At 31.8% G+C, this 26,842-nt stretch overlaps 1 protein-coding gene across 1 annotated transcript in view; it reads right to left on the bottom strand.

Annotated features, from left to right (window-relative positions):
- LOC115880959 (alpha-N-acetylgalactosaminidase) overlaps positions 1 to 26,842 on the bottom strand; it is a 90,771-nt gene that overhangs the window by 40,157 nt on the left and 23,772 nt on the right. Inside the window, exons 3-4 of the mRNA XM_030898301.1 lie at positions 16,836 to 17,010; positions 4,172 to 4,433 (exon numbers count right to left, since the gene is read on the bottom strand). Of these exons, the coding sequence (XP_030754161.1) occupies positions 4,172 to 4,433; positions 16,836 to 17,010 (437 nt within the window). The remainder of the gene's footprint in view (positions 1 to 4,171; positions 4,434 to 16,835; positions 17,011 to 26,842) is intronic.

The raw sequence follows: 26,842 nt of genomic DNA, 5'->3' as shown, positions 1-26,842 counted from the left end.
TTCAATAAGATACCATATTTTTTTCCTTCAATATTAATGAAAACTGCGACCTGTAAGACCTATTATATTCGTCTCTTTTATATATCTACATCCAGTTTTCTATCTCTGTGTACTACACCAACTTGTGCAGTTGTGTTCTTGCGATTATAGCCTTGCTTTTCCAAATATAAAATACTGCTTGCGATCCAGAGCCTCGCAGTCCAATATTATGTCACAGGCTCTGCTATTTTAGGATCTTTATCGCAAAGTCTTCAGCAAATACTTCCTTGGTACAGGTTGAGCTTGTTCAGATAGCACTTGACAGCCTTATGCCCTGTCAAGACATAATGTTGTTAATTCCTGCTAAAGCACGCATTTCCTTTGTGGTTTTAGAATTAGGTTTTTGGATGAAGGCCTTGCTATACCCCTGTTTATTCAGTAGATGGTCTACTTTTCCCTGATCCAGAGATTCATTTCTCAACGGGTTATAGATTTGGATAATTCCAGTATCGGCCCTGAACCTGAAGAGTTATTTTATTTATTGAAAGCCAAGGTGTTATTAAACAGGTTGCTTCGTAATTTGACATAAGCCGCCATATTGCGCGTTATCGTGTGATACCAGGCAGATTTCATCTTGTTTAGAAATAATTTTATATATTCAATCATTTATTGCTTAAGAATGTTAATTTCAGCAAAATTGGAGAAAAATAACTAAAGATTGTAGGAGAAGAACAATTTAACTTGTGTAATTGTTACTATTATTAAACCTTTTGTCAATAGTTATTATAAACGTCCCCCTAGCTGACGCATTCGCGCCAATTACTGTGATTGGTCTAAAGTTATGAGGCAACCTGTTTTTTAATAACCTGGATTGAAAACTCTCTCTCTCTCTCTCTCTCTCTATATATATATCTAATTCGTGAATACTATATTACACAATGAAGATATATTTCATTTATAAATATATAGACAAATCAGTTCATAACGTTCTTCGCCGTAATCTGCTTTCCAGTCTCCATTGGTCTCTGTATGTTAAGAGGTTTTCGTCTATTCGCTTGTTCTGATATCCCCGTCTATTCCTTCTCTCCAACTCTTTTTAATTCTCCCTCTCGGGTCCCCTTGCCGCATTTCCGAGTCTATCACATGCTATCGCGAATCAAGCAGAATCCTTCTGTTTCTGATGAGGAATATATCCTCCTATAGAAGAACCTCCCATGGGTCAGGTTCTATACCTTAAATACCCCGATGATATTGCCTATACGATTTATTCTCAATTACTCTCCTTCAGGCAATGTTTCCGAAATAATTTATATGAAATCAATTGCATTTTTGAACTCACTGAATTTATTTTAATTAAAAACCTTTCATCGTCTTCTAGTTTCAGCGAGATTTTAACAGCGTGTCATATTTTTCTCACCATACCTGTTTCTGTGGCTTCGGCTGAAAGATCTTTTTCCAAATTAAAGCTTGTCAAAAATTATTTAAGAAATACTATGGGCGAAAAACGGTTATCAGCTTTAGCAATTATTTCAATAGAAAATGAAGTTGCCCGTACAATAGACATTGGTAATATTGTGTCAACTTTCGCTCATACTCAAACTGCAAGGAAAAAAGAATTTTAACATGTTCATGTTCCTATTTACATTGTATATTTTAATTTAGTTAGTTTTGTTGTTGTTTTTTGTTTTGTTTTTATTTATTTTTTATTTATTTGATATTTTATATGTTTTGTGTTACACATTCTCTGTTGCAGTAATAAATAATACTAATTAAAAATTAATTTGATAATGTTATTTCTAACCTAAAATATGAGTGCATATTATTCAGATTAGTATAGTATAAGTATTGAAATATGTAGGTGTAATAGGGGGCCCGGTAAAATTTTTGCACACAGGCAAAACTTAACGCCACTGAACTTAAGGTTTTTTTCTTTCAAATGCCATATTTCACTACCATAACTAATGATGCTTTTAACTATGCTGTTATAAATTTTGTGTTTGTTTTGTTTTGATACTGCCTTATCCCATAGAATAATGTTGAATTGTTTAATTGCTTGTCTTCCCTGATTGTTTCTGCACTTAATTTATTCATCAAGACTATACCATCGCTGGTAATGCGCATGCTAAGATATTTATATTTTTGGTAGTGTTATCTCTTGCTGTTGCTCTTCTAGTATTAAGTTCTGTTGTTCGCCGCCGACACACATATGCTTCGTCTTCCTAAGGTTTACCTCCAGCCCCCACTTCTTGTACTCTTCAATTAGTTTGCGGGTCATATATTCCAAGCTCTCGTAGTCTTGAGCCAGTATTCTATCTTGATCATCAGCAAAACAAAGAGTGTAAAGTATCGAGTCGTTTAGTGGTATCCCCATCTGCTCGTACTTCCTTTTCCACGTTTTCAGAGCTGGTTCCAAATAGATATTAAACAATGTCGGGGACAGACAGGCGTGTTTAAGACCATTGTTTATGCTGAATCCCTTCGATACTGTTTGTCATTTATTTACTTGGCTAGCGTTGTTCTTATAAAGTTCTTGGACAGCGTTAATTAATGTTATGCTGATATTAGTTTTCTCGATGGCTTCCCACAATTTAGACTGGGATACACTATCATACCACTCATTTATAAAGCATATTCCAGGTCGAAAAAATATTTACGAAACAGAAAAATTGTTGAGTGCAATTTTATAAGTTCAATTGCATTTTAGATAACTGATTATCATTAAGTTTATACGTCCGCATGAAGATTTACTCTAAAAGATAAATATCCAAACAGTATAATTTATAGAATCAAATTACGATTTTATAAGAATATCTATTCCAACTTAAACGTATATTTATGCGAGTGGTATGAATTGATTTTGTTATTATTTTCTTGTGTTTTAAATATATCGATACTGATATTTAGTAGAAATGAAACTGCACGGGCTTGTCTAGACTTAAAACTTGTTCTTTTTTTCTGCTCATGCTAGAGAGAAGCTGAAATTATAGCTTTCACTAAATGCCAAGGCATTTAAAATATTTTCTGAAACTTATAAATCAAATAACGCCAAGAAAAATTCAGAGAAATTTTGAAAAACAGGAAATATACTTTATTTTATGAGTGATAGATTTACATTATGCAAATTATGATTGCAAAATAAACATTTTTAGATTTAACGTTGAAATACACACAGACTATTTTGAATAGATAAATAACAAAATAACTTATAGAATTCTTCATTCTTCAGCCTATCTAAGTGTCTAACTATTACTTTATTACTCTCTGTACCACTAACCTTCGCGTATGTTACTTTTATTGCTGGCATGGTAAATGGCTGTGATTTAATGAACCGCATAAATATATGAAATATTTTTTGTGGAAAACTGTGTACTTGTTCCACTTTATGTCACAGAACACCTGATACGTTTACATGTATTACCAACTATGTAACTAATAGCAATATACAATTAAAATAATTCACTGCAATACGTTTTTATATGTTCAGTATATTTTAAAGAATATTAGACCTACATGAGTTTTGAACTTGCTTCAAATAAGTATAGATAAACTAATTAAATAAAATAATTTTGTTTAAGTGCAAACCTAAACCACGCCTAAAGTATGTACGAGAATGTATTTCAGGAAAATTTTTTAACTTCTATAGGGTGGCTCAAAAAAGTGTGTGTGGATAGAGATAATTTTTTTTAAATGGAACAACCTGTATATTATTGCATTTTTGACTTCCTTGCAGATCGCTTTACATAATCCTAAGATATTGGTAAATATATTACGATAATTTCAGAGATATTAATAAATAAAAAAATATATTATTCAACCTTATTATTTAGTCCTACTATTACATCTTTTAAATCCATTTATTACATTAAAACATTACCCTAATGGTATTATTTGAGATTTATACAGTGTGTTCTTTGAATATATACAGTGCGCCCACGGCATACATTCTAGAATATATAACTCGTTGCACCCGCTTCAGTTTAAGATCGTATTGATACGACTACTCAAGTAAAGCCGAGAGTAAAGTAATAATAATTTTTTTCTTTATTTTGTTTGTGAATATCAAAATATCTCTAATCTGAACGACCGAATATGGAAAGGCATCTGTGGACTGCTGATGGCTCAGAAAACCCTTGCGTGTATGGCCGCCTATTGAAAGAACAAGAATGGAAATATAATATATGCATTACATTACCTGCGTAAATTTGGTATACGGGCCAACTGCACGAATATATCATCGGCCTGCCCGTTCTGTTCAGGTAGAATCCGAACTCCGGATAACCTCTGTCCATCTCGCTGGGGTGAGCGTAGCATCCGTCCAGCTTGACGTAGTCCACGTCCCAGGACGCGAACGTGTCGGCGTCCTGTTGCAGAGATCCGATCACGCCGGGGTAGCCGGCGCAAGTGTAGTTGCCGAAATCCTCGTAGATTCCGAACTTGAGACCTTTGGAATGTACCTGAATTAAAATTGTGTTTAAAACGGTTTGTCGAGTGTATGTTTCACGTTCGTTTTGATTAGGGTATGTGTTGAAAGTCTGCAAAATACAAATAGAGGTACTGAGTTTTGAGGTATTTTAATACCCCATACGAAATTTGGCTTATATATCTTGGTGAGATAATGTCAAAATTACATGCTGATTCCGGCTTCGTGTATTCTTTAACCGTAGCTGTGTAAGTGTGTGAGAATACAGTCGCAATCGCGTTACGAACATTCAAGAAATACTTTATTGAACATCTTTTTATGGATGTTTAGGAACCATCAATATCTACTATAGTACATGATCTTGAAACATTACATGTGCAAAAAATGTCCAAAAACAGCAAAGCAATATGTTATTTATCTCCCAGAAATAATGACCCAGTTAGCTGCTAAAATTGGGGGCCAAAGCAGTTTCTGACTCCGGAAATTCAGGCAATTAATATTTAGTTATAATTTACAAGTTTTCCAATATAACTACAATTTTTATAATTTAAATAAATGGATATATCCTTTACATAAAATTATTAATATGACATCCCAATTATCTTTTTCAATTTTTCTCATTACAAATTAATTGGGGTTTTAAAATCCTACTTAATAATATGTATATTAAGTATAAGTACGAGTTAAGTTCACTAGAATAAGTAATTGTCTCTTCTGATTTTTAGTCATATTCTGAGTGAAGTGTTGTGAAAAGTGCCAGAAGAACAATAGCAACTGGTAACAAATTGACTCTAATTATTTTGACTTCTAGTAAAGGTTTCACAGTGTAAACAAGCACTATTACCACAGATTATACAGATTATGAACTTATCGTCAAAAGCATTGTTTTTCGTGGTTCAAATTTTCAGAGTCGCGCACTAGTTAGGTTACTAGTTTGCGCACATAGCACGCTCACTTATGGCCTCTAAAATTGTGCACAGCGCCTGACCGGACCAGTTATTACGCTGTTTAAACGCGAGTTTATTTTTGTGCACAGGAAATTTTACTCGTTTGCTCATCCTCATAAAAAAAACAATTTTCGTACCATGAATTAGGGAAAAGATTTTTGTCTGTATACATATAGTATACGTAATCTGTGCTATTACATTCTTCCGAGTGCCTTAATTTTCACAGAAAAATTCTTCCATAGGGAAGCACGGCACTTTTTACAACGATAACTAAACAATTATACATAACCACAAAAAACAAAGCGAATTTCCCATATAACACAACACAATCCTATAGATATCTTGAGGATATCCACCAAGGATATAGTAAATATCTTAGAGATATCCAAATACCCGAGGAGGATATTTATAGGATATCCAAGTGGAACAAAAAAAGTCATCTTCAAGACATCCCTAGGCAAGCCTTTTACGATTATTTGGGATATTTATAGGATAATATAGGGATGATGTTAGGAGCATTATAGAATATTTTTAGGGCATTATAATAGGACTGTTATTTGACAATACTTACTGCATTCTTAGTTTGTAGTAAAAACATTCGCAATTTTTTTATTCAAGTTTTATTCAGCCACATTTTGACGTTATTCATTGGATATATTTATTAACCGCTGCAAAATACCTACATATTATGTCATTGAATTTTGCGCCAAAGAGCTTTCAAGTTATACCGTATGATTGAAAAAAAGGCGTCCAGGTAGCTTGGAAATTACGATCGATGCTATTCCTCATATAGTTTTACATACAAAATATAACAGCGATCTTCATTTCCAAAAGCCACCTCTGACGCCATTTTTTTCGATCGTATGGTATTATGCTACCCCAGAGAATAGGTACATTAATGCTACCCTTTATGGAATCTAGCAGCAACAGTTTACATCAAAGTTAGCAGGGGACATAGGTACCGTATGATCGAAAAAAAACGGCGTCCAGTTGGCTGGGAAATGAACATCAATGACATTTCCCATATAAATTTACATATAAAATGACAGCGATCTTCATTCCATAGCCATCGCTGACGCCGTTTTTTCTCGATCATACGGTATAATTTCTAACACCACAAATACAAATTCCAAAAACTCACCATTCACATCAAACACAAAAATCGGATTTCTGTTCGAATAGATCAAACACGAAAATGGGTTCAAGAATAAAGAATAAACGCTTTTCGACAAATTTTCACGTAAAATTTTGTTACAATTTTATCATTGCGAGACCCTGAGTCGTTTTTTGACATTAGTTGAGGTTAGGATAGAATTTCTGCTGCTATAACAAGGCTAGAAGTATGAGTATAAAAAAACTAAATCAAACTCAACCAGTTTTGTTCGTTTCAGTCATTTTTAAGCCCATTTAACATCGACAAACAACAGAATTCACCATTCACCTCGAATTTCACTAAATCATACACAATCCAAAATGCAAATACAAACAACAAACAATTGTCAAGATGGATGGTGGGAAATAATTTGCGCAGGCGTTTTAAATTCTGTGTATTACTGGGAGCTCATGAATATCCAGATTATCCAGAAGATATCAACAGGATCTTGTTGTCTTGACATAATATATATGTATTTGTATGGTTTATTGCATTTTATGTAACATAAAAAGTAGTAAATTATTTATATTTTCCTAAATATCTAGACGATATTGTTAGGATATTTTATTATCTTGTGCATAATTGTACATAAGATATAAAAAGTAGTAATATTATTTATTTTTTCCTAAATATTTAGACGATATTGTTAGGATATTTTATTATCTTGAGCATAATTGGATATCTCAGCTGGATGTACATAAGATATACGACAGAGATATCCATAGGTTATTCTATTCTAAGACATCTACAGGATTTCAGGATGTCTAGAGGATATCCTGTAGATGTTTTTTACAGGATAATCTTGTAGTGGGATATTTCGACATTCTATTTATATCCTGCGGATATTGTGTGTTATGTGGGTTGCGCCAGATTTCTGTCAACGTTGCCAACGTTTAACCCAATTTAATGTTATCCTTATATTGCCTATTATTCAACTTATCCTTATTTATCCTTATATTTTACACCATGTGGCAACCGCGCTAACTGAATCTTTCAAACTCACTGGTATCGTCCAGGGAATGGCTAGCATTCACTAGTAAAAGTTGGTATAAAAAATAGCTGTTGAACTTTTACTGGCGTAATCTTAGCAAATCAGTGAATGTGAGTTTTTACTAGTAATTGTTAACAATCACTGATTTCGAACTTTTACTGTAACAAAGTGCAATCGCTATTTGTTGTTTTTTTTTTTCAAAAAACTGCTACACAGTGAGGTAATTACATGCATAAAAGAGTGCATTTCTAGCATAATTATTTTTTTATTTTGAAAGAAATCATTCGAGAATCACGGGAATAACATATTCTGTCGATTTCCACAAGTCGAAGTAGCTAAAATCCTCAATAAATGTGGTGCTGAGAACTATGTATTTCCAAAAAATCTGCCATGAGTTTTGGTCGGGATATTATTTTCGCATAGAAAACAAAAGTGTTCATTTTAATTGTCAAGTTTAAAGAATGTCAAAAATGAGTCGTTTAGATGCCATAATATGGCTTGTCATTATTTTAATGTCATAATGTAGCATGTCAAAGTCACGAAAGAGGCTGTTTATAATACTATTAAGTTTAATTTTCAAATAGAAAGTTTAGGAAACAAAGGAAATTTTAAAAAATCACGTGCACGACATACAGTTTTTTATAATTTTGTTCTAAAATTTACTTTCATTTGGCTTTTCATTGGTAGTGACACTGAAGTCTAAAATATTAAAATTTTATTCTTTAAATTAATTTATATGCCACTTTTTATGTAAACAAACGGGGTATAATAATTACTTATATTTTGGTTTTATAATTGATGCAATTTAAAACTGATTTACTTTCTTTTTTTAAGTAAGTTTGACCTATATAGTTATGCTTTTACTGTGAACATTATCTTTGCTTTTATGAAATTTATAATTGAAGTTAAAAATTTCAATAACGTTGTATAAGTTTATATTTTGCTGAAATGTGATGTTTCCCTAAAATAACGTTTATAAGCATATTGTGAATGTATTGGCGCAATGGAACCGAAAAATTTTGCCCGATGTCTGGCAATAGGGCGACCTTCAGTCAATGCCAGCCTTGCATTCCCGATAATAACGTTGTACGTGCGTTTAAGCGCTTAGTAAGAGGGCGGTGCAACTTTCACCCGCGGATATTTCCCACTTAAATAGGGGAAAAAAAGGAAACTAAATATAGAGAACTCGAAACAAAACGCGAGAAAACGTTCAAGAGATGCTGGAGAGCAATATTCTAATTTATCTAGTACTAAGATTTTATTTTGTAAAACCAGTTTTTTGAAAATAATGTTTGCGTTATGTAAGTTCTTTCTTTAAAACCTTTATTAATAAAGTAAATTTATTAAAAAATCATTTGCTTTAATTTAATATACATTGCTTACGTGTAACAACGTTGTAAGTTACATGAACATACAACGTTGTTACATGCATTTTCCACAATAATGACCTCTATAGTTGGATATTTCGTAATAAGTATTTTTAAAAATTATCAATCAGTATAGTTACAGCAACTTTAGTAAAGTATACTAAATACGAAGTTTTATCATCACCTAAATGACCTCTTATCGTTTTTAGTGATTTATTCCATTCACTTCTTTTGTTATATACAACGTTGTTACGGCCGACCCTTCAATTTATGTTAAAAATTTCAATATTTAATAAGTTTATAGTATTTTTAACATTAAAATTATGGAATATTTCTATTTTTTGTGTCCTTAATGGACCATGTAAATATTACAAAGGAAAACTCGATAGTTAATTTAATGTATTGTGATTTATTTAATGTATAGTGCTTATAGGTTTGAAAGATCTATTAATAATGGTTCAGTTATAATTCTGATAAACGATGTTAGTTCAATAACATTTCAAAATAAAATGATAAGGATTTCAAAATCAGGGTTGGCATCACAATTTATCAAAATACACATTAAAATATTAAAAAAAGGAAATACTATTATTAAGTTATTTAACTTTTTAATAAAATAGTGCTGTGATATCATCATTTCTTCTATTTAATACTTATATATAATATTTGTTATTTCATATTTTTATTTTCTTTCTGTATAATTATAGTAACCTGATTGTATAATTTATTTTAACCTTTATTTAATTATATAGCTTCCATAAAAACTATTATTTTAATGCAATCTCTTCACACTAATAATCAATAAAACATTTTATTATGAAAAACGACGTAATATAATCACCGTGAATAATTACAATGGCAATGATAAAATCTATGAATAAAATAAGATAGTAATATAAAAATTTTAGTAGCATTATTCTAATTAATACAAAGTTACTAAATAATGTAGGTATTTGAAATTATAAATTAAAAAAATGATAATAAAATTAAGAATATATTTTTTCCAGTTCTATTTTTATATTCATTAATGTTCCGTTATTATTTATATTATTTATTAACACGGTTTAAAATAAAATATAAAATATAATAAGAAAATAAACATATAAGCGATACCAATTAAACTTTCAGTTACGTAATAGAGGGCGCAATTTTTAAATTCGTTGTTGCCAACCATGGACATATTCGGCACCGGGCTAACTAACTGGAATTTAAATTTTTCGCTGAAGATTCAGGGGGTAGCTCTGCTGTAAAAATGTCAAGTTGCCCCATTTATTTATTTATTTCCTGACATTGTCATTCGTTTTGACACTTTAATTTTGCATTACAAGTTTTTGGTTTAAATGAAATTTGTTTTGATACTTTAAGCATAAAAATTTCCTCTACCAGATCTTGCAATCAAACATTGTTCTTTTTAGAACCTCTTTTAGTGCGAAGTGTACAAGACAACTTAATAGCTGTTGCAAAAACTCACCGCAACCTTATTAGAATATTTTGAACCGGAAAGAGGTAGTAATGGCCCCTTATGTTCCTTAAGTAAGGAGGTGAGTTTTGTTGATGTAAATAATAACTGTTTATATACAGATTGTTAACTGGATGGTTACTTTTTGGGGAACAGAATGGCAACACTGCCTACATTCCAAATGAGTGCTAAGGATAATTCACAGTACACCGGACCGTGTCTGAGACGGGCACGTTTCGTGAAGTAGACACCGAGCCACGTCCGAAACTTCTGTATATGCAACACCGAGTTGATAACGGGGCTCGTATTAGTTCCGAGTATATTAGAAAACACAGCCCCATAGACACACGAAAATTTAATGCGAACAATGTGAATGTTCTCGCAAGTGGAATTGGTACCAGTTACAGTTGATGAATAAAGAACAACACCTGCAGAGGAACACCTGCTCAAAGGGAAAGATGAAGGACCTATCTTCTTCATTACATCCTTTCATTGTCCAGTTTTACGCATACCCTGTCATCAAATACTGCTGTAAGATTCACTACCTACTACAAACATGATAAAAAGTGTACTTTATTTATACCAAGACTGCAGATTGCAGTCGGGGCACCAGGAAAAGTACATTCATGCTTTCCGCAAAGTGGCGGGAACGGAGCGGCTCCGAGAAAAAAAATATATGCCGACATTTCTGTGACGGGGTACGGAAGAGTTTCGGCGAAGCTCGGATCGTTCTCGGCCTGGCATGAATGTATATGAGTAAATAACACTTGACAATGTTTGGCTGGTCTTCACCGACGCACGGCTCGGATCCGTCACGGTATAGTCTCTCGACTAGCGAGCCGAGGTTGCCATATTTCCACCATAAAGCTCTTGCCGCGAGTAATAAACAAATTAACAACCTGTATAATTAATTTATTCCTAAAATATTTTGATTAAAAGAAAATATGGAAAAGTATGCAACGCTGTGCCGGTCAAGGTTAATCACCTGACTAAAAGTATATTTGGTATGATCTATATGTGTAATTTAAATAAATAATAATGAAAAAAAAAGAGAAATTAGTAATATGAGTATTCTGTTTTCAATTGAATCTCTAATAACGTATAATATTCTAGTATTTTTATTTAAATGCGTGAATAAATAAATAAATTATGTAAAATTATTTTTGGCTTTCAAATTGGCAAATTCGTCGACATAATAATAAGTCTCTATTTTTAGCAAAAGATAATCTAATATAATCCTATAATTTATAAACAAGGATATTAACTTATTCATAATGCTAAAATTGACAATGATATCTTAATTTGAATCCCATTTTTTATAATGAAAATTTGAACGTTAAGGTCGACTGACCGAAAATATTTAATTTGTTTTTATTTAGTTTTGAAGGTTTTCACTTATTATTTAACATTGTCTGTCAATATCATTTATAAAAAATACTTAACCATATTAGATACTGCATAAGGGTATTATAAAGAACTAAAAAAATTACAAGTAGAGTAGGTACTCTTTACAATGTATTTACACTTTAAACAGAAAGTTTGCTCTTTTAAGAGTCCATAATATGCTGTTCTCCTCTCACAATAGATTAGATAGCAACTGCTTTAGTTTGTTGGCATTTCCTTATAGAGTACGAATTGGTATAAAAAATTTCGCAAGTGAGCTTTAAAAATGTAACGAACACGTTTGAATATACGGGGTGATCCAGTGTTTCGAACAAGCTCATATCAGGTTTCATATATGATATTTTCACTTCAATTTATTTTGTAAAATATGCAGACAATCATAATTGGGCAACGGCCCAGCTACGTCGAAACACCGGTTCCCATTAGAACACCGAAGTTAAGCGACGTAAGGCGATGCTAGTTGATGGATGGGTGACCGGTTCGAAACTTTGCATCGTGCTGTTGTCCAAGGGAAAAGTGTAAAATCTATTGATACACACTGCTCATTCACGCCGGTTCGAGGCCGGATGAGATCGGATATCTGGTGAGTAAGAGTTAATTTAGACACTTCCTAAGTCGGTAGGCCATTGACCATGATATGGCCGAGGACCGCGGTTCGGATTCCTCGTAAACAAAGTAGGTCCCGTCCAGTTTAGCCATTGCAGCAGAAAGGAGACGTTAACTTGAACCTCACTCACAATCATAATTATTTAATGGACCGATTTTGATGTTTTTAAGCAATTTGTAGCTAAATTATTTGACTTCACCTTTCTCCTTTTTTACGGCCGCCATAAAAATGTCTGTAGATTTTTTTAACACAGTAAAGAATTTAAAAATCGCAAGTGCATTTTCGACAATTTATTTTTTGATTCATGTGTCATGCTCTTTAGATTGATTAGATATTCACTTTTGAAGATTTACAACAATTTTAGCATTAAAAGCATGCCCTTGCGTTTAGTCCTCATCAACACACCTACGAAATAGTATTTACTGTTTTTATAATGTCACTGTTATTGAAAAGGCATATTATTATCGATTGTTTGCAGTGACTCAAGGAGAAATTAGGTAGGTTCTATTATAAATTATTTATTCTATTTAAATAACTAAAACTTCAGTTTTATACTCAATTGAAACCGAAAATTGATTTCTATTAAAATATTTTTCAAATCTTCACTAACATTGCCTGCATATTAAAAAAAATTGAGTGAATATCTGAAATATAGTCTCTATTGACGATGAGTGAATATCTGAAATATAGTCTCAAATGACGGCCATACGAATACCAAAACCCAAATAAAATTACTTTTCAACGATATATCATGTTCCTATACCTAAACCTTCCGGTTTCTTCAGTAAAGCTATTTAAAATGTAACAATTCGCACTAATTAATTTATTCTTAATTATATTTAATAATATTACATTAATGATTAACCCTTCGGAGGTCGCGCTATTTTTCCCGATAATTCGAAAATCTGGAAACATCAGATGCTGTGCCGCTTAGTATCTTTCTGTCTCCGCAAATTTTATGAGAAGTGTACGTCTGCACATCATTTTGGGGTAGTTGTATCTTTTTATACTCATATGCCGTGTGTGAGTCCGCGCGCGACCGTGTTTTACTATTTTTACATCAATAATTTTATAATGTCGAACAAGGTAAGTTATTTAACTTATTTGTTTTAATTGAAAATGAGCAATTTGTGATACAAAACGTGAATAATTGACTTTTTTTTATGAAATAAGTACTATTTTTACATTTGCAAGGAAGACAGCAACAGCTCATGCAAGACTGTTTGAACGAAGATGACGAATTAACATGACGTTGAAAAGGAAGAACGAGAAGTGGATATTAAAGAAAGGCAAGGGCCCAAAATAAATTCTGATACAGAAAAATAAATTTCAGATTCTGAAGCAGAAAATACAGTATTACCAGAGAATCGGCACTACAGAATTGTGATAGGCGAGAAAACAGACCCACTCGCATCTTGATGTATCATATCTCCGTCGCGTTGCACCAACATGTATCATGATCGCTAGTTCGGAAGCCGAATTAACGCGATCATATGGTACACCTTTGTGATACCGTATCTGATACATGCCAATCCGAATTTCCGCGCGTATCTTAACACTGCGTATCGGATACACGTATCACGATCTGTCATTTGGACGTGTTTTGATACAGTATAAAGATACAATTGACTTGATACGCCGTGACCCGTCTTGAGGCGGTTTTTCTCCGATCATCAAAGGGGCATCGAGGGTTCCGTCCTGATAATATAAATGGGAATTGATGAACATGATACGACGATACAAGGTGATTTGTTGTACCGTCCACATACACTGATACGCACGCTTGTACGCTGATACGTATGAATTTTATAACTATGGACGCTTACTTTGGCACGATATGCATATTCAGTCGACACAGCCCAAATAAACGTCCATACTTACGATACAAGCTCTTGATACGTGATACATGACCCTGATACAATAGAGTTCTACATATGTGGACCCGGCTTTACTCTTTGTACAGTGTCACAATTTCGTATGTTTTGAGTACACACAAATATTCTGTGATCACTGTTATACGGATTGATTTTTTTATTATTATTAATTATTTTTGTTTTTGAATAATATTTATTAATTTGTTTTATGTTGTTACGAGTTTTATGTTGTTTTATGATATGCAGGGTGGCACACCTCATTCGCCTCGGTTGATTATACGAAAACGGAAAAATGTGGAAACAAACTATTTTACGGGTATATGTGGAAAGGCAATGTGCATAATTTAAAATTATTTTGAAATGTACAGGGTGTGTCAGAACTAAGATCCATGTCAAAGTTATAATTTTTCTTATGGAGCACCCGGTATTTTATTTCATTTTTGGATTCTTGGACATAAAATAAGGTATTTATTATAAGGGTTTGATATGTCTAAAAGCTTTGGTTTTTGAGATATTTAAAGATATTTAAATATGCATGCTATAATAAAAAGGTTTGTTAACACCTTATACATTACTTTTCAGAATTAATTCTGGTGCTGAGTTTCAAGCCAGAGAAATAAACTTAACTAAAAAATTTGATTGCTTCCTTAAATGTATACAGGGGTATCAAAAATTGCTGGTTTATTTTAACTATTTATTTTACATAAAAACTTTCGTTATTTCAAATGCAACACTATGTATTTTTTTAAATAAGTCGAAGCAGATTTAAATGCTCTTTCAAACTATATTAGGGTTTCCTATACCTATCTAGCTCAGATTTTGAATAAAAAGCGATTTTTCAATAAAATTGTAATCAAGCTGGCTGGTGTCGCCATGACAATTTTCTAGTGACACTTAGTAGCTATATATTTTAAAATCGACATTAGTTTATGGACTTTATTTAAATTTATAACAGGTTATTTTTATTTAATTTACCTACAATAGTATTAATAAGTAAGTATATATTATTTTATCAAGAAAAATGAAGCAGTATCTGCTGGCGGAAGGAATGCATATGTTACTAGTGATTTTATTTTGTGAGAACAATTGCTTGTTGGCCTGAAGGGTTTATGCTCAAAGATATCCTAATAGGAATCTTCCTGATAAGCGTTCCTTTAAAAACTACTTTTCCTATTTCGCAGAGCTGATAAAAAACCTATTAGGCAGAAACCTGTCGTTGGAAGTGAAGAAAATGAATTTACCTTAATTGATTCTTTTATAGACAATCCAATACATCTACAAGTCATCGTGATATAAATCAAATAACTACTTCTTTATTTTTCTTAACAAAATAATAAATGCTTACTTATTAAACTGTTGTGGGTAAATTAAATAAAAAGTTAACTGTTATAAATTTAAATAAAGTCCATAAACTAATGTCGATTTTGAAAATAACTACTAAGTGTTACTAGAAAATTGCCATGGCGACACCAGCCATCTTGATTACAGTTTTATTGAAAAATCGTTTTTTATTCAAAATCTGAGCCAAATAGGTATAGGAAACCCTAATATAGTTTGAAAGAGTATTTAAATCTGCTTCGACTTATTTAAAAAAATACATAGTGTTGCATTTAAAATAACGAAGTTTTTATGTAAAATAAATAGTTAAAATAGACCAGCAATTTTTGATACCCCTGTATACATTTAAGGAAGCAATCAAATTTTTTAGTTAAGTTTTGTTTCTCTAGCTTGAAAGTCAGCACCAGAATTAATTCTGAAAAGTAATGTACAAGGTGTTGACAAACCTTTTTATTATAGCATGCATGTTTAAATATCTTTAAATATCTCAAAAACCAAAGCTTTTAGACATATCAAACCCTTATAATAAATGCCTTATTTTATGTCCAAGAATCCAAAAATGAAATAAAATACCGGGTGTTCCATAAGAAAAAATATAACTTTGGTATGGATCTTAGTTCTGACACACCCTGTACATTTCAAAATAATTTTAAATTATGCACATTGTCTCTCTACATATATCCATAAAATATTTTGTTTCTACACTTTTCCGTTTTCGTATAATCAACCGAGGCGAATGAGGTGCGCCACCCTGTATATTTTATGTTTATGTTTGCTCTTTGTAATGAAGCAAGTCAATAAATAATTGTTATTTTGATTATCATATTATTTTATGTCTTTAAACCACTAGCAACGCTTAAGACCTCTTGAATTTAGCATGCGGACTCAGACTCCGCACGCGACCTTTCATGTAAAAAATAAAGCGCGACCTCCGGAAGGTTAATAATACACTAATTTATTCCACTCGTTGCGAGGTTCTGAATGAAGCTTTAGACTTGCTAAATTTCTAAAATTGTCATGGCAACGAAATTCTTGAAATGAAACTATTATAATAGAACTATTCATTTTTAAATAGCTCTATTTAAGAAACCGGAAGATTTAGGTATAGTAATATGATAATATCGTTGAAAAACAAGACCGACTAGAGAAAACCTAATAAGAAGTTTTTTTGGAATGCTGGATCACCCCGTATACAGATGATGATGTAAATGAATGTTTGTAAACCTATTTTTTGTTGTGTGCCGAAGACTAAATTTGCGTTTCTCTGTATTTGGAGTAAAACGAATCGTAACTTACATAATCGGCTAAAGCTTTCATTCCTCTAGGGAATCTGGTTCTATCAGGTACTAGTTCACCGTATTGGTTTCTTTCTTTCTCCAGCCAGCAGTCGTCCACGTTTATGTATTCGTAACCCACATTCGCGTAACCTTCGGTCACTAAAATATCCGCCATTGTCCTGAAGAGGTTCTCACTGCAAAAAAACAAGAGAAGAATTTACCAATAATTCGTTCTACTAAAGTGAAATAGTCACACTCATTATCAAATACCAAAACTAGAGAGGCAATGTTAAGGAAGGTAGTTTTCGTTGACTCATAAGAAATACGATGTGATGAACAATGATTGACATAGTTGGCTATTCTCATTTTGGTCGTTTGGTTGGAAAGACATTTAAAAAATTCGAGTATTTATCGGGTGTTTTAACTAACTAGAGCCAAAACAAACGAAAAATTAAATAATAAATTTATTTTTACGATATACCAATTTGTTTTCGACAAATAGTCGTTAATTTTGAATAACGTTATAATTTCATTTATTGTTAAAATATCTCCCATACCGATCACATTAAACTAGGTAAATGTTATATTACTTTGGAAAAACGTTTTGTTTTTTAGAACCTTCGAAAAAAATTAGTCGTATTTCATATTTTAACTCGGTGTGGAAATTTGGGAAAGTATACCGATTGCGTCTCAAAAGTGGCTCTAACCTAACCTAACCTCTATAACTTTTTTAGGTAATTATTGGGAAAACTGGAAATCGTCCGATTTTCACCAAAATTGGTATACACCCTATTTTGAGGTCGTAAATCTAAACTTTTTTCTGGCGTTCTCTTACCGCTTCTCAGAAAAACGAAAAATTATTTCAAGATCGAATTTTTCTTAATTTCTCATATTTTTAAGGTTTTCTAGCACATATTTTGTTGGGTATTCAATAAACAATGATGTTTTTGCTATTTTTTGTTACTTTTTTAACCAATTCTATGCATAATAGAGGAAAATTTGCTAAAATAAATTTGTAAACAATCTGAAAATGTTGGGTTATGTGTTTCTGGCATTTAAAGCAACGCTGCCAATGCTAAACCTAAATTTAGCGTGTTTTTTTCGCTTATTCCGGGATTACGAAAGGCGGTCGCCAGAAGAACGACTCCTTCCCATAACTGCTATTTTACCAACGAGATCTGACTATTTATAACCACGAAGTTGCACGAAAGAGTTTTGATTGCATTGGTTACAACTTCCATGCGGAGGGTGTCAATCTTTTGTTGTTGTATTATACCAAAAAAAGATTAACCCCCTCTGCAAAGAAGTTGAAACCAATGCAATCAAAACTCTTTCGTGCAACTTCATGATTATAAAAGTCTTTATATAACTTCTTTGCGGAGGGGGTTAATCTTTTTTTAGTATAATAAAACAACCAAAGATTAACAACCTCCGTATAGAAGTTGAAACCAATGCAATCAAAACTCTTCCGCGTAACTTTGTGGATATAGGTAGGTGGTAGGTATATTTAACTATTGTCAGATCTAATCATCCGAAAAAATAGAATATATGGCAACGTTGTAAATTTTCAAATTTCTAGATTAGGTCTAGAACATATTTGTCTCTCTCATTACATAGGAGAGAGAAAGAAGGACATATGAAATGTCAAACTATGGAAACTTCTATTTGGTCTACATTTTCTTTGTTATTTTGTTAAGAAAAGTGTTTTTCAGTAAAATTTTGGACATTTTTCTATCCTCAATAAAGTGTGGCTTTTAGATAAACTATAATATAATGAAAATACAGTGAAATTATTACTTTATAAGGACCGATTTAAGAAAAATTCAATGTTGAAATTATTTTCCGTTTTTCTGAAAAACGGTAAGAGACCGCCAAGAAAAAAGAATTCATTCAGATTCGTAATCTACGACCTCAAAACAGGGTGTATACCAGTTTTGGTGAAAATCGGACGATTTCCAGTTTTCCCAATAAATAACATTTCCCAATAACATTTCCCATTGACATATATGTCATTCTATTCAGAATGTCATTTTCTATCGAATAAAGTAAAAAAATACCGAGGGTTCCATTAAAAATCAAAAGTTGTAGTCATTTCCGGTGAAACAGGAAGTGGCCGAAAAGATTTGAATACGCCAATCAATCTTAATTTATGTCATATACTAACATGCCAAATCTCGTTTTTTTTTATCTGAAAAAATAAAAAAGTTATAGGGGTTAGCCAGTTTTGAAACGCACCCGGTATATAGGTAAACGGGATTAACCATTTTAGAAGAAGCAAACATTCTTATAAAGAGTGAAGTTTTCTTTAAAGACTAATTATTATAAAACAAATCTTTTCGTAAAGACAATCCTGGAACGTACTATATACAGGGTGAGTCTTAAATAAGTGCAAATATTTTCAGGGCTTGTAGATCTCGATGGAAAAAATATTTTCTCTTTATCGTTTTTTATCGAAGTCCAAAATAACTGAGACATTCAAGTTTGTAAATTAAAAAAAAAAAAATATTTATTTTTACAAAAGGTTTAGAGCCACCGGATTTCTTCTGTATTTGCATCCCTTGGAGGGCGGTAAAGCCAGTCCCACACGATGTGTCACACATGAACATTTCCCCCATTGTGTTGGAGACACACTTGTGAATTGCAATATTGTCGAAGACTATGATGCGTCCTATATACGTGGATTCAAACGTTGGAACCATCGTGTAGGACCGGCTTAACCAGAGAGTAAAGCCGTAACCATGGTAATATCAGAGATTAAGAAATGATAGGTACCGTAGAAAAATTTGCGGTGAACAGGCAGTCCTCAAAATTTTTTCAAATTATACAGGAAAATTTAAAAGAAAATGCACGAAAATCAACATCATTTTTCAATCTCATCAAAAACTCATAGACATGTTCCTGGAGTCGAAATATACAATCCCTTAAAGTATTTGCACTTATTTAAGACTCATTCTGTGTAACCACAGAATAGCGAACAATAATTATTCTCTATACTGTGATATAAATGTGGATAAATATTCATGAACTAGTAAATATTTTTGTCTATCAAATAATTTCGTCACCATACAATATAAACTTCTATTTTTATCAAAAACTATTAAAAGATAATCTCATAATTTATTTACAAGAATTTAACAAGGTTTTTATTAACCAGGAATTTTTATTTATTAATGGTATAAGTAGGCAATAGTAAGGATGTAGAGGATATCTCAATTTAAATCTAATTTTTTATGGCAAAAATTCGAATGTTAAGGTCGATGTAGAAGACTTATTGAATGCTATTTATTTTTATATTGATGGCTGTAATCATTTATATAATTATGATGTAATATTTCAAATTAAATCTTTATAATTTTTAATAATTTACGATTTTATATTGATACCCTATAACTTTTTATTATTTCAAATAAAAAAAACGAGATTTTGTATGTTTGGTTTGGTTTGGTTGGTACCGTATAATCGAACAAGAACGGCGGCGTTCAGTTGGCTTGAAAATGAACATCGATAACATTCCCCATATAATTTTATATATGTATAAAATGACAGAGCTCTTTATTTCGTAGCCATCGCTGACGCCGTTTTTTTTTCGATATTATTGTACAGGGTGGCGCCTCTCATACGCCGCGGAAGCTCCAAGGAGAATGGTAGTTTATATCGGAATGAAATTTTGGTATCATATGTAGGTTAACTGAGAGCATTTTATAAAAATGTATAGAATTATATAGGATGTCACCAAAAAGTTACACATCAAAGTTGTGTTTTTTTCTAATGGAACACTCTATTTTTAGTAATTTAATAATAAAAACACAGAACCTTTCCGATAAACTACAATTCAACACATTTAATCAACTATAAATGACAAATAATACGTCAGGAAACTTTAATAAACACAGACAGCATTGAAACGAGCGTGCTGAAGTGTCTCATCATACTGGCGCGACCGACAGCGGTCCGTGCTTATCTTCCCAAAAATAAACCAATTTTGTTTATATAATCATATTTCTAACACGGCCAATTCTGACACGGACTTCGCTCTCGAAGTCATTCTATTCGGAATCGGCTATTGAATATCAGGAATATCACGGCGGTCCGTGCTTATCTTCCCAAAAATAAACCAATTTTGTTTATGTAATCATATTTCTAACACGGCCAATTCTGACACGGACTTCGCTCTCGAAGTCATTCTATTCGGAATCGGCTATTGAATATCAGGATGGAATTGTTCATTGCTATCCACCAAAGGTGATATTCTGAGTAGTCAGTTGTTCTTATAGGAATTGGTATCTTAATTAGAGAGGTTTCTTTATAACGAATCCACCTACTACTCTATTAGCTAATCAATTTACTCATAACCTTCCAGACTTTCAATACTTATTCATTACATTCTCAGAAATATATTTTTTTCAATCTTATATGTTACATGCTTATATGTTACATGTTACTTCAACATTTAAACATTCTTACATTCTTTCAACACTCAAATATAACAACAGTGCAAAGCGTCCATCCTTTCAACACTCAAATACTACAACAGTGCAAAGCGTCAATGCTTTTAACACTCAAATACTACCACAGTGCAAAGCGTCCATGCTTTCAACACTCAAATACTACAACAGTGCAAAGCGTCCATGCTTTCAACACTCTACAACAGTGCAAAGCGTCCATGCTTTCAACACTCAAATACTACAACAGTGCAAAGCGTCCATGCTTTCAACACCTAAATATTACTAAAACATTACTAAATTATTACATTACTGATATCTACATTAACTAATTATAATTAATATTTTTATCATCATTTTTTTTATATTTCTGCAATACATATCAAAACTTAAGTAGACAATGACTAATAAACAAAACTAGTTCAACACATATACAAAAAATAACTGCCATCTCAGTAATGCATCTCATCTATTAATAATTTGCGTTTTAAAATTAGTTAGTTGAAATCCCCTGCATAAAACCACAGATAAAATAAACTCTGAATTTTTTGCATTTTGAATAAAACAAATTGAGAAAAATAGAAACAAACATAACAAATGCGACTGTATAATATTACTATTTACGAGTAATAATTAATAAGTTCAGTTAGAATGTTTAATTTTCCTAATATTTTAATAAAATAAAAACATAACGCTTGCTGAGAATGAAACAACAAAACAAAACTATTTTAACCTGCAAGAAATAAGTAAAAAAACAACAGCAGCCTTGCAAACAAAAGCAACAATATTTATCACTTCGCCTGAATAAATACCGATCAATATTTTTTGACAAAAACTTCCTGTATTGCTATTTGTTATGCAATTAAAAAAACTTATTCCGAATTAAAATTTAAACGGTGTGGCTAATATTTTAAACCAACCATTCTGTATCAATGTATTTACCAGTAATAAACAGATCATTAAAACTTATTCAGACAATTTCAGACCATAAAAACTTAATTAAACTTAAATCGCTATGAAATAATGCAGGAAATACTTGTTTTAATAACAATCACTGTAATATTTCCCTCCCTAACTTTATACAGGCTATCTCTTTAGGCTCTAAAACTGCTAAATGTTCCAACTGCTTAATATAAACACTGCAATGCTCAATCTAAATGCAACATGACGCCGTGACTCATTTTCTTTAAAAATTTACTTTATTATACTCAATTTATTAACTGAACTCTTAACTTTTCGTACTTTTCGAAAGCCACAAACATCAACCAATACTTTCAATTTGTAAACCTAATTAGAAACTTGTCCTTATCTTATTCCAATGCATCCTCCACGTTTCACCATGACACTCAAAAGCTTATTATGGTGTAAGCCCTATCCCACTTCTGATTTTAGCAATTTAATAATAAAAACACAGAATCTTTCCGATAAACTACAATTCAACACATTTAATCAACTATAAATGACAAATAATACGTCAGGAAACTTTAATAAACACAGACAACATTGAAACGAGCGTGCTGAAGTGTCTCATCACACTGGCGCGACCGACAGCGGTCCGTGCTTATCTTCCCAAAAATAAACCAATTTTGTTTATATAATCATATTTCTAACACTATAATTATTTGATTTTCGGATTCTAGGATAAAAATAAAGGTGAGTTTTATTAAAGAAGCATATACCTAAAATCTAAGAATTTTGACATATTTCACATTTTGTGAAAATGAAGAGTAAATGTTAAATTTCTATCACAGCTAAATAAATTTTAGTTGACCTTGTATAGCCTGATATTTAATGACAGTAACCAATGTATGAGACAAAATTAATATGGAGTATTAGTCACGTTTAAAAGCAAGTTACTCCTTTATTTTAAATGGAACACCCAGTAGGGAATTTATATATCTTCAAAATATTATTAAGGTTCGGACCCTTCAGACAAATATTTTCCCAGATATTTTAATTTTTTGATATTGCGTCAGTAGATCTTTATTATTTGAAAAAATCTAGGTGGCTTTGTGATATACCTTTTGTTAATTTAACAAAAATTAATGACTGTAGAGTAAAATACTCAAGGGTAATAAAAAGATACACGTTTAAAACATATTTTAATTATTACAGAATTAAAAGTAGATAAAAACCTATAATTATGCGACAAAAATTAGCTATGGGGAAATTAAAATAACTTTGGTTGCACATCATAATACGACCACCAGCAAACTCCATAAGATGACGCATGGTGTAATTGATGACGTGCAACCAAAGTTGTGTTTTAATTTCCCATTTAGATGAAATCAAATGCTGAAAATGCTTCCTTTCCTGTGCATAAAAAGATTATCTTTTCAAAAGGATCTTTTCATTTTAAAAAGCATATGTGGAGTTCTACCTCGAAAAAAGCAGCTAATAATAATAATTTATCTCAAATAATTGTCGACAATAGATGGTCGAGTTTTGTAAACACTGTCTTTAAAAATATCTCCATAAAAAAAACAGACTAGATAAAATCAGGAGCATTTGAGTATTCTATTATTTGGTGAATGCATATTGCATTCATCAACTAATAGAAATATATCATTTCTCTCTGATGTAGGATAAGTTTGCATTTTCGGCAAGTTTCTGAGAATTTTTTTTGTTTTAACTGTTAGAAAATGATAACTAGTTATTAACGTTGGACTAATTAGACAGCTATGTTGAAGTAACGTCAGACATATCGCAGCCACCTAGATTTTATCAAATAATAAACATCTTACTAAAGGCATACTGAAACATCTGTATGTTTAAATAATATTCAATAATTTCTAATTTATAGATACTATTTCAAAATTTTAAAGGAGTTAAAACTTTAACGATTTTTTTTCTATAAATGCCTTACAAAACAATCAGTCAAATGAAACTAATTATATATAATTCATTGCATACAATGTTCCCTGTATAAAATATGGACAACATAAATTATAGTGTGTATAGTAGTATCTGCATTTAGTAATTAGTAAAGAATACGCCGCCAACTTTGGTTCATTTGATTTGGACATATGTTGAGGCTTAAAGACAGTTGGGTATTTAATTCCTATTCAAGAAGCTTATAGAAACATTAAAAATGCTTAAGGTGACGGGCATTTATCTGCGAAACAGCTGACATGGCATCAAAGATAAACAATACACATACCTGGCTTTTTAAGTATGTGTGATCAATGGAAAGTGATTTTTCATTATTTATCAAGCCATTATCATTATTTTTCATTGTTGCCCCAGGAACACGTCTATGAGTTTTTTCGCAAAAAAAAGATGTTGAAAAATGCCTATTTTCTTTTAAATTCTCCTCTATATTTTAGAAAACTTTTTAGAACTTTACCGCAAATTTTCGCATTGTATAAGTTCTTCACTAAAAGGGATGGAAATACAGAAAAAAATCCGGTGGCTCTCAAATTTTTCAAAAATAAATATATCGGGTGCGTCTCAAAAATAGCTCACCTCTATAAATTTGTTAATTCTTTTGAGATAAAAAAACGAGATTTGGTATGTTACTATGTGACATAAATTTGGATTGATTGACGTATTCAATTGTTTTCGGTTACTTCCTGTTTCACCGGAAATGACTACAATTTTTGATTTTTAAATGGTACGCTCGGTATACTCTGTTTTTTTTTTCTCAGGTAAGATTTCGACAGACGATGACAGAAGAAAAGCAGATGACGTCCCATACCAATCTATTTATTTTACTAAAAAAAGTTTCTAATAATTTTTAAGTTAACTATGGATGGGTTTAAATATAAATTCGTCATGCGTCGTCACTTGTTGTTTTTAACCAGTTTTATTGGTTTATTTCAAAAATGACAGATCGTATTTCAATTTTATTGGTTTGACGGAACGATAAACGACAAACGGACGCCGATGCGTATGAACTCGCCTTTAGATTTTTGACGTTTATCAAAGTCTTGCCAAATTATAGGTTATAATTTTGTGACAACTTCTGACAAATACCCTGCGTTTTGGAAGATGATGCATTTTGATTCATGTTATTACGTGTTTTGTGTCTTTTGAAGTCAAGTGGAGGAAAAATCGAGTGAAAATTAACTGTAGAACCCAGAGCACAGTTTATGGTTAATACTCGCTGCCCAGGCAGAAAGTCTTATACAGATACACCAATAAAGTTACTATCAATAAAGTTCGTATACCATCTCGTCGTAGATAAGTGCATCTCGAATATGGTAGAAGGACCATACTCTAAAAACTGGAGTAGCTGTAAAATATCGACATCACACGATAGGTAAATAATGGATTTTAGTACTGCAGAAAAATAATGTCAAAAAGTACTGGTTTAAAAAATTAAGATTAAAGTTAATTAATCAACCTGTGAGGCATAAAATTTGGTAAGTGTTATTATTAATAAAATAGTTTGTTTTATTTATGTTGTTTTATTTATTCCTGCGGAATATTACAAATTTGTATTTGTACATTAGTTATATCGATAAATATAATCATAAATGCGGGAAGTTTCATAAAGCTTGAAAGTAAGAAATAGTTCTTTTTTATATTTTTTAGTATGTGGTGTGTTATTCTTTTTGTTTGTTTTGTATTAACACATACCGTTTTTTATTAAATAAAATAACTCGATTACATTTTTTCAGTTTTATACAGTTGTTTTCACAATATTTTGAAGTTACTTGTCAGTCAAATTTTAAATACATATATTAATTTCCTGCTATGCGTTCCAGTTGTACCAACTTATTTCTTTGTAAAATAAAATAAACTACTTTGAAATTAAAATCAGACAGACACATCTATCACTGTCAAGGATCTTCTCGTTGGACAGACTATATTTTTTTACTTTATGCCATAGAAAATAACACTGTGAATGACATATTATATGTCAACTTTTGACATTTTCGCATATGGTTTATTTTAGATTATTACTTGCGGTTCGTAACGAAAGTTTGACTCGAAATACCAAGTGTGTATGGTATCAAATTATTCGTAAAAAATGGTTTTCCAAATATGCCAATGAACCTTCGTTCCATTTGAAAAAATTGAGATATGATTAAAAATACGAATTGGGCATTTTTTTTAATCGGCCAGGATTAGACACCAAAAATTGTATAAGATCGAATCTATTTTTCCAAGGCTCCTTGATTAGGAAATAGTGTTTTTAACATAGCCACGACTAAACGGCTCTAGATTGAAAAGTAAAATTAAAATCAGTAAAATCCAATTTGACCAAAGTAAAATCCAATTTGATCAAGTGGGGTGTGCTGGACAGAAATGACGACAAATGCGACTGCGGCGCCTTTCAGGACATGGAACATTTTCTTCAATGTCCTGCGTGCCCCCACATATGTACCCTCGATAACCTATGGCTGGCTAAAACGGGAAGCATTGGACGTAGCCCATTACTGGGTTAATAAATTATAATCCGGATACGAAAAATAAGTAAGTCTATTCAGAACAAATAGGTACGTTTAAATAAAATATACGACGGCCTCCCCATAAGAGCAATGAGAGGATTTACGTCCCAGTATTGAAGGACAGAAAATCGAGTCGAATGGTTTCAATACATAAGTTCATCCTTGTTTAGTCAAACCTCCTACAACAC

This window comes from Sitophilus oryzae, unplaced genomic scaffold, assembly GCF_002938485.1.
Source record: "Sitophilus oryzae breed Bouriz unplaced genomic scaffold, Soryzae_2.0 scaffold_1668_pilon_pilon, whole genome shotgun sequence".
In the NCBI taxonomy this organism is placed as follows: domain Eukaryota; kingdom Metazoa; phylum Arthropoda; class Insecta; order Coleoptera; family Curculionidae; genus Sitophilus; species Sitophilus oryzae.
The sequence above is the reverse complement of the archived record's forward strand: the minus strand, read 5'-3'. Positions and strand labels throughout refer to the sequence as shown.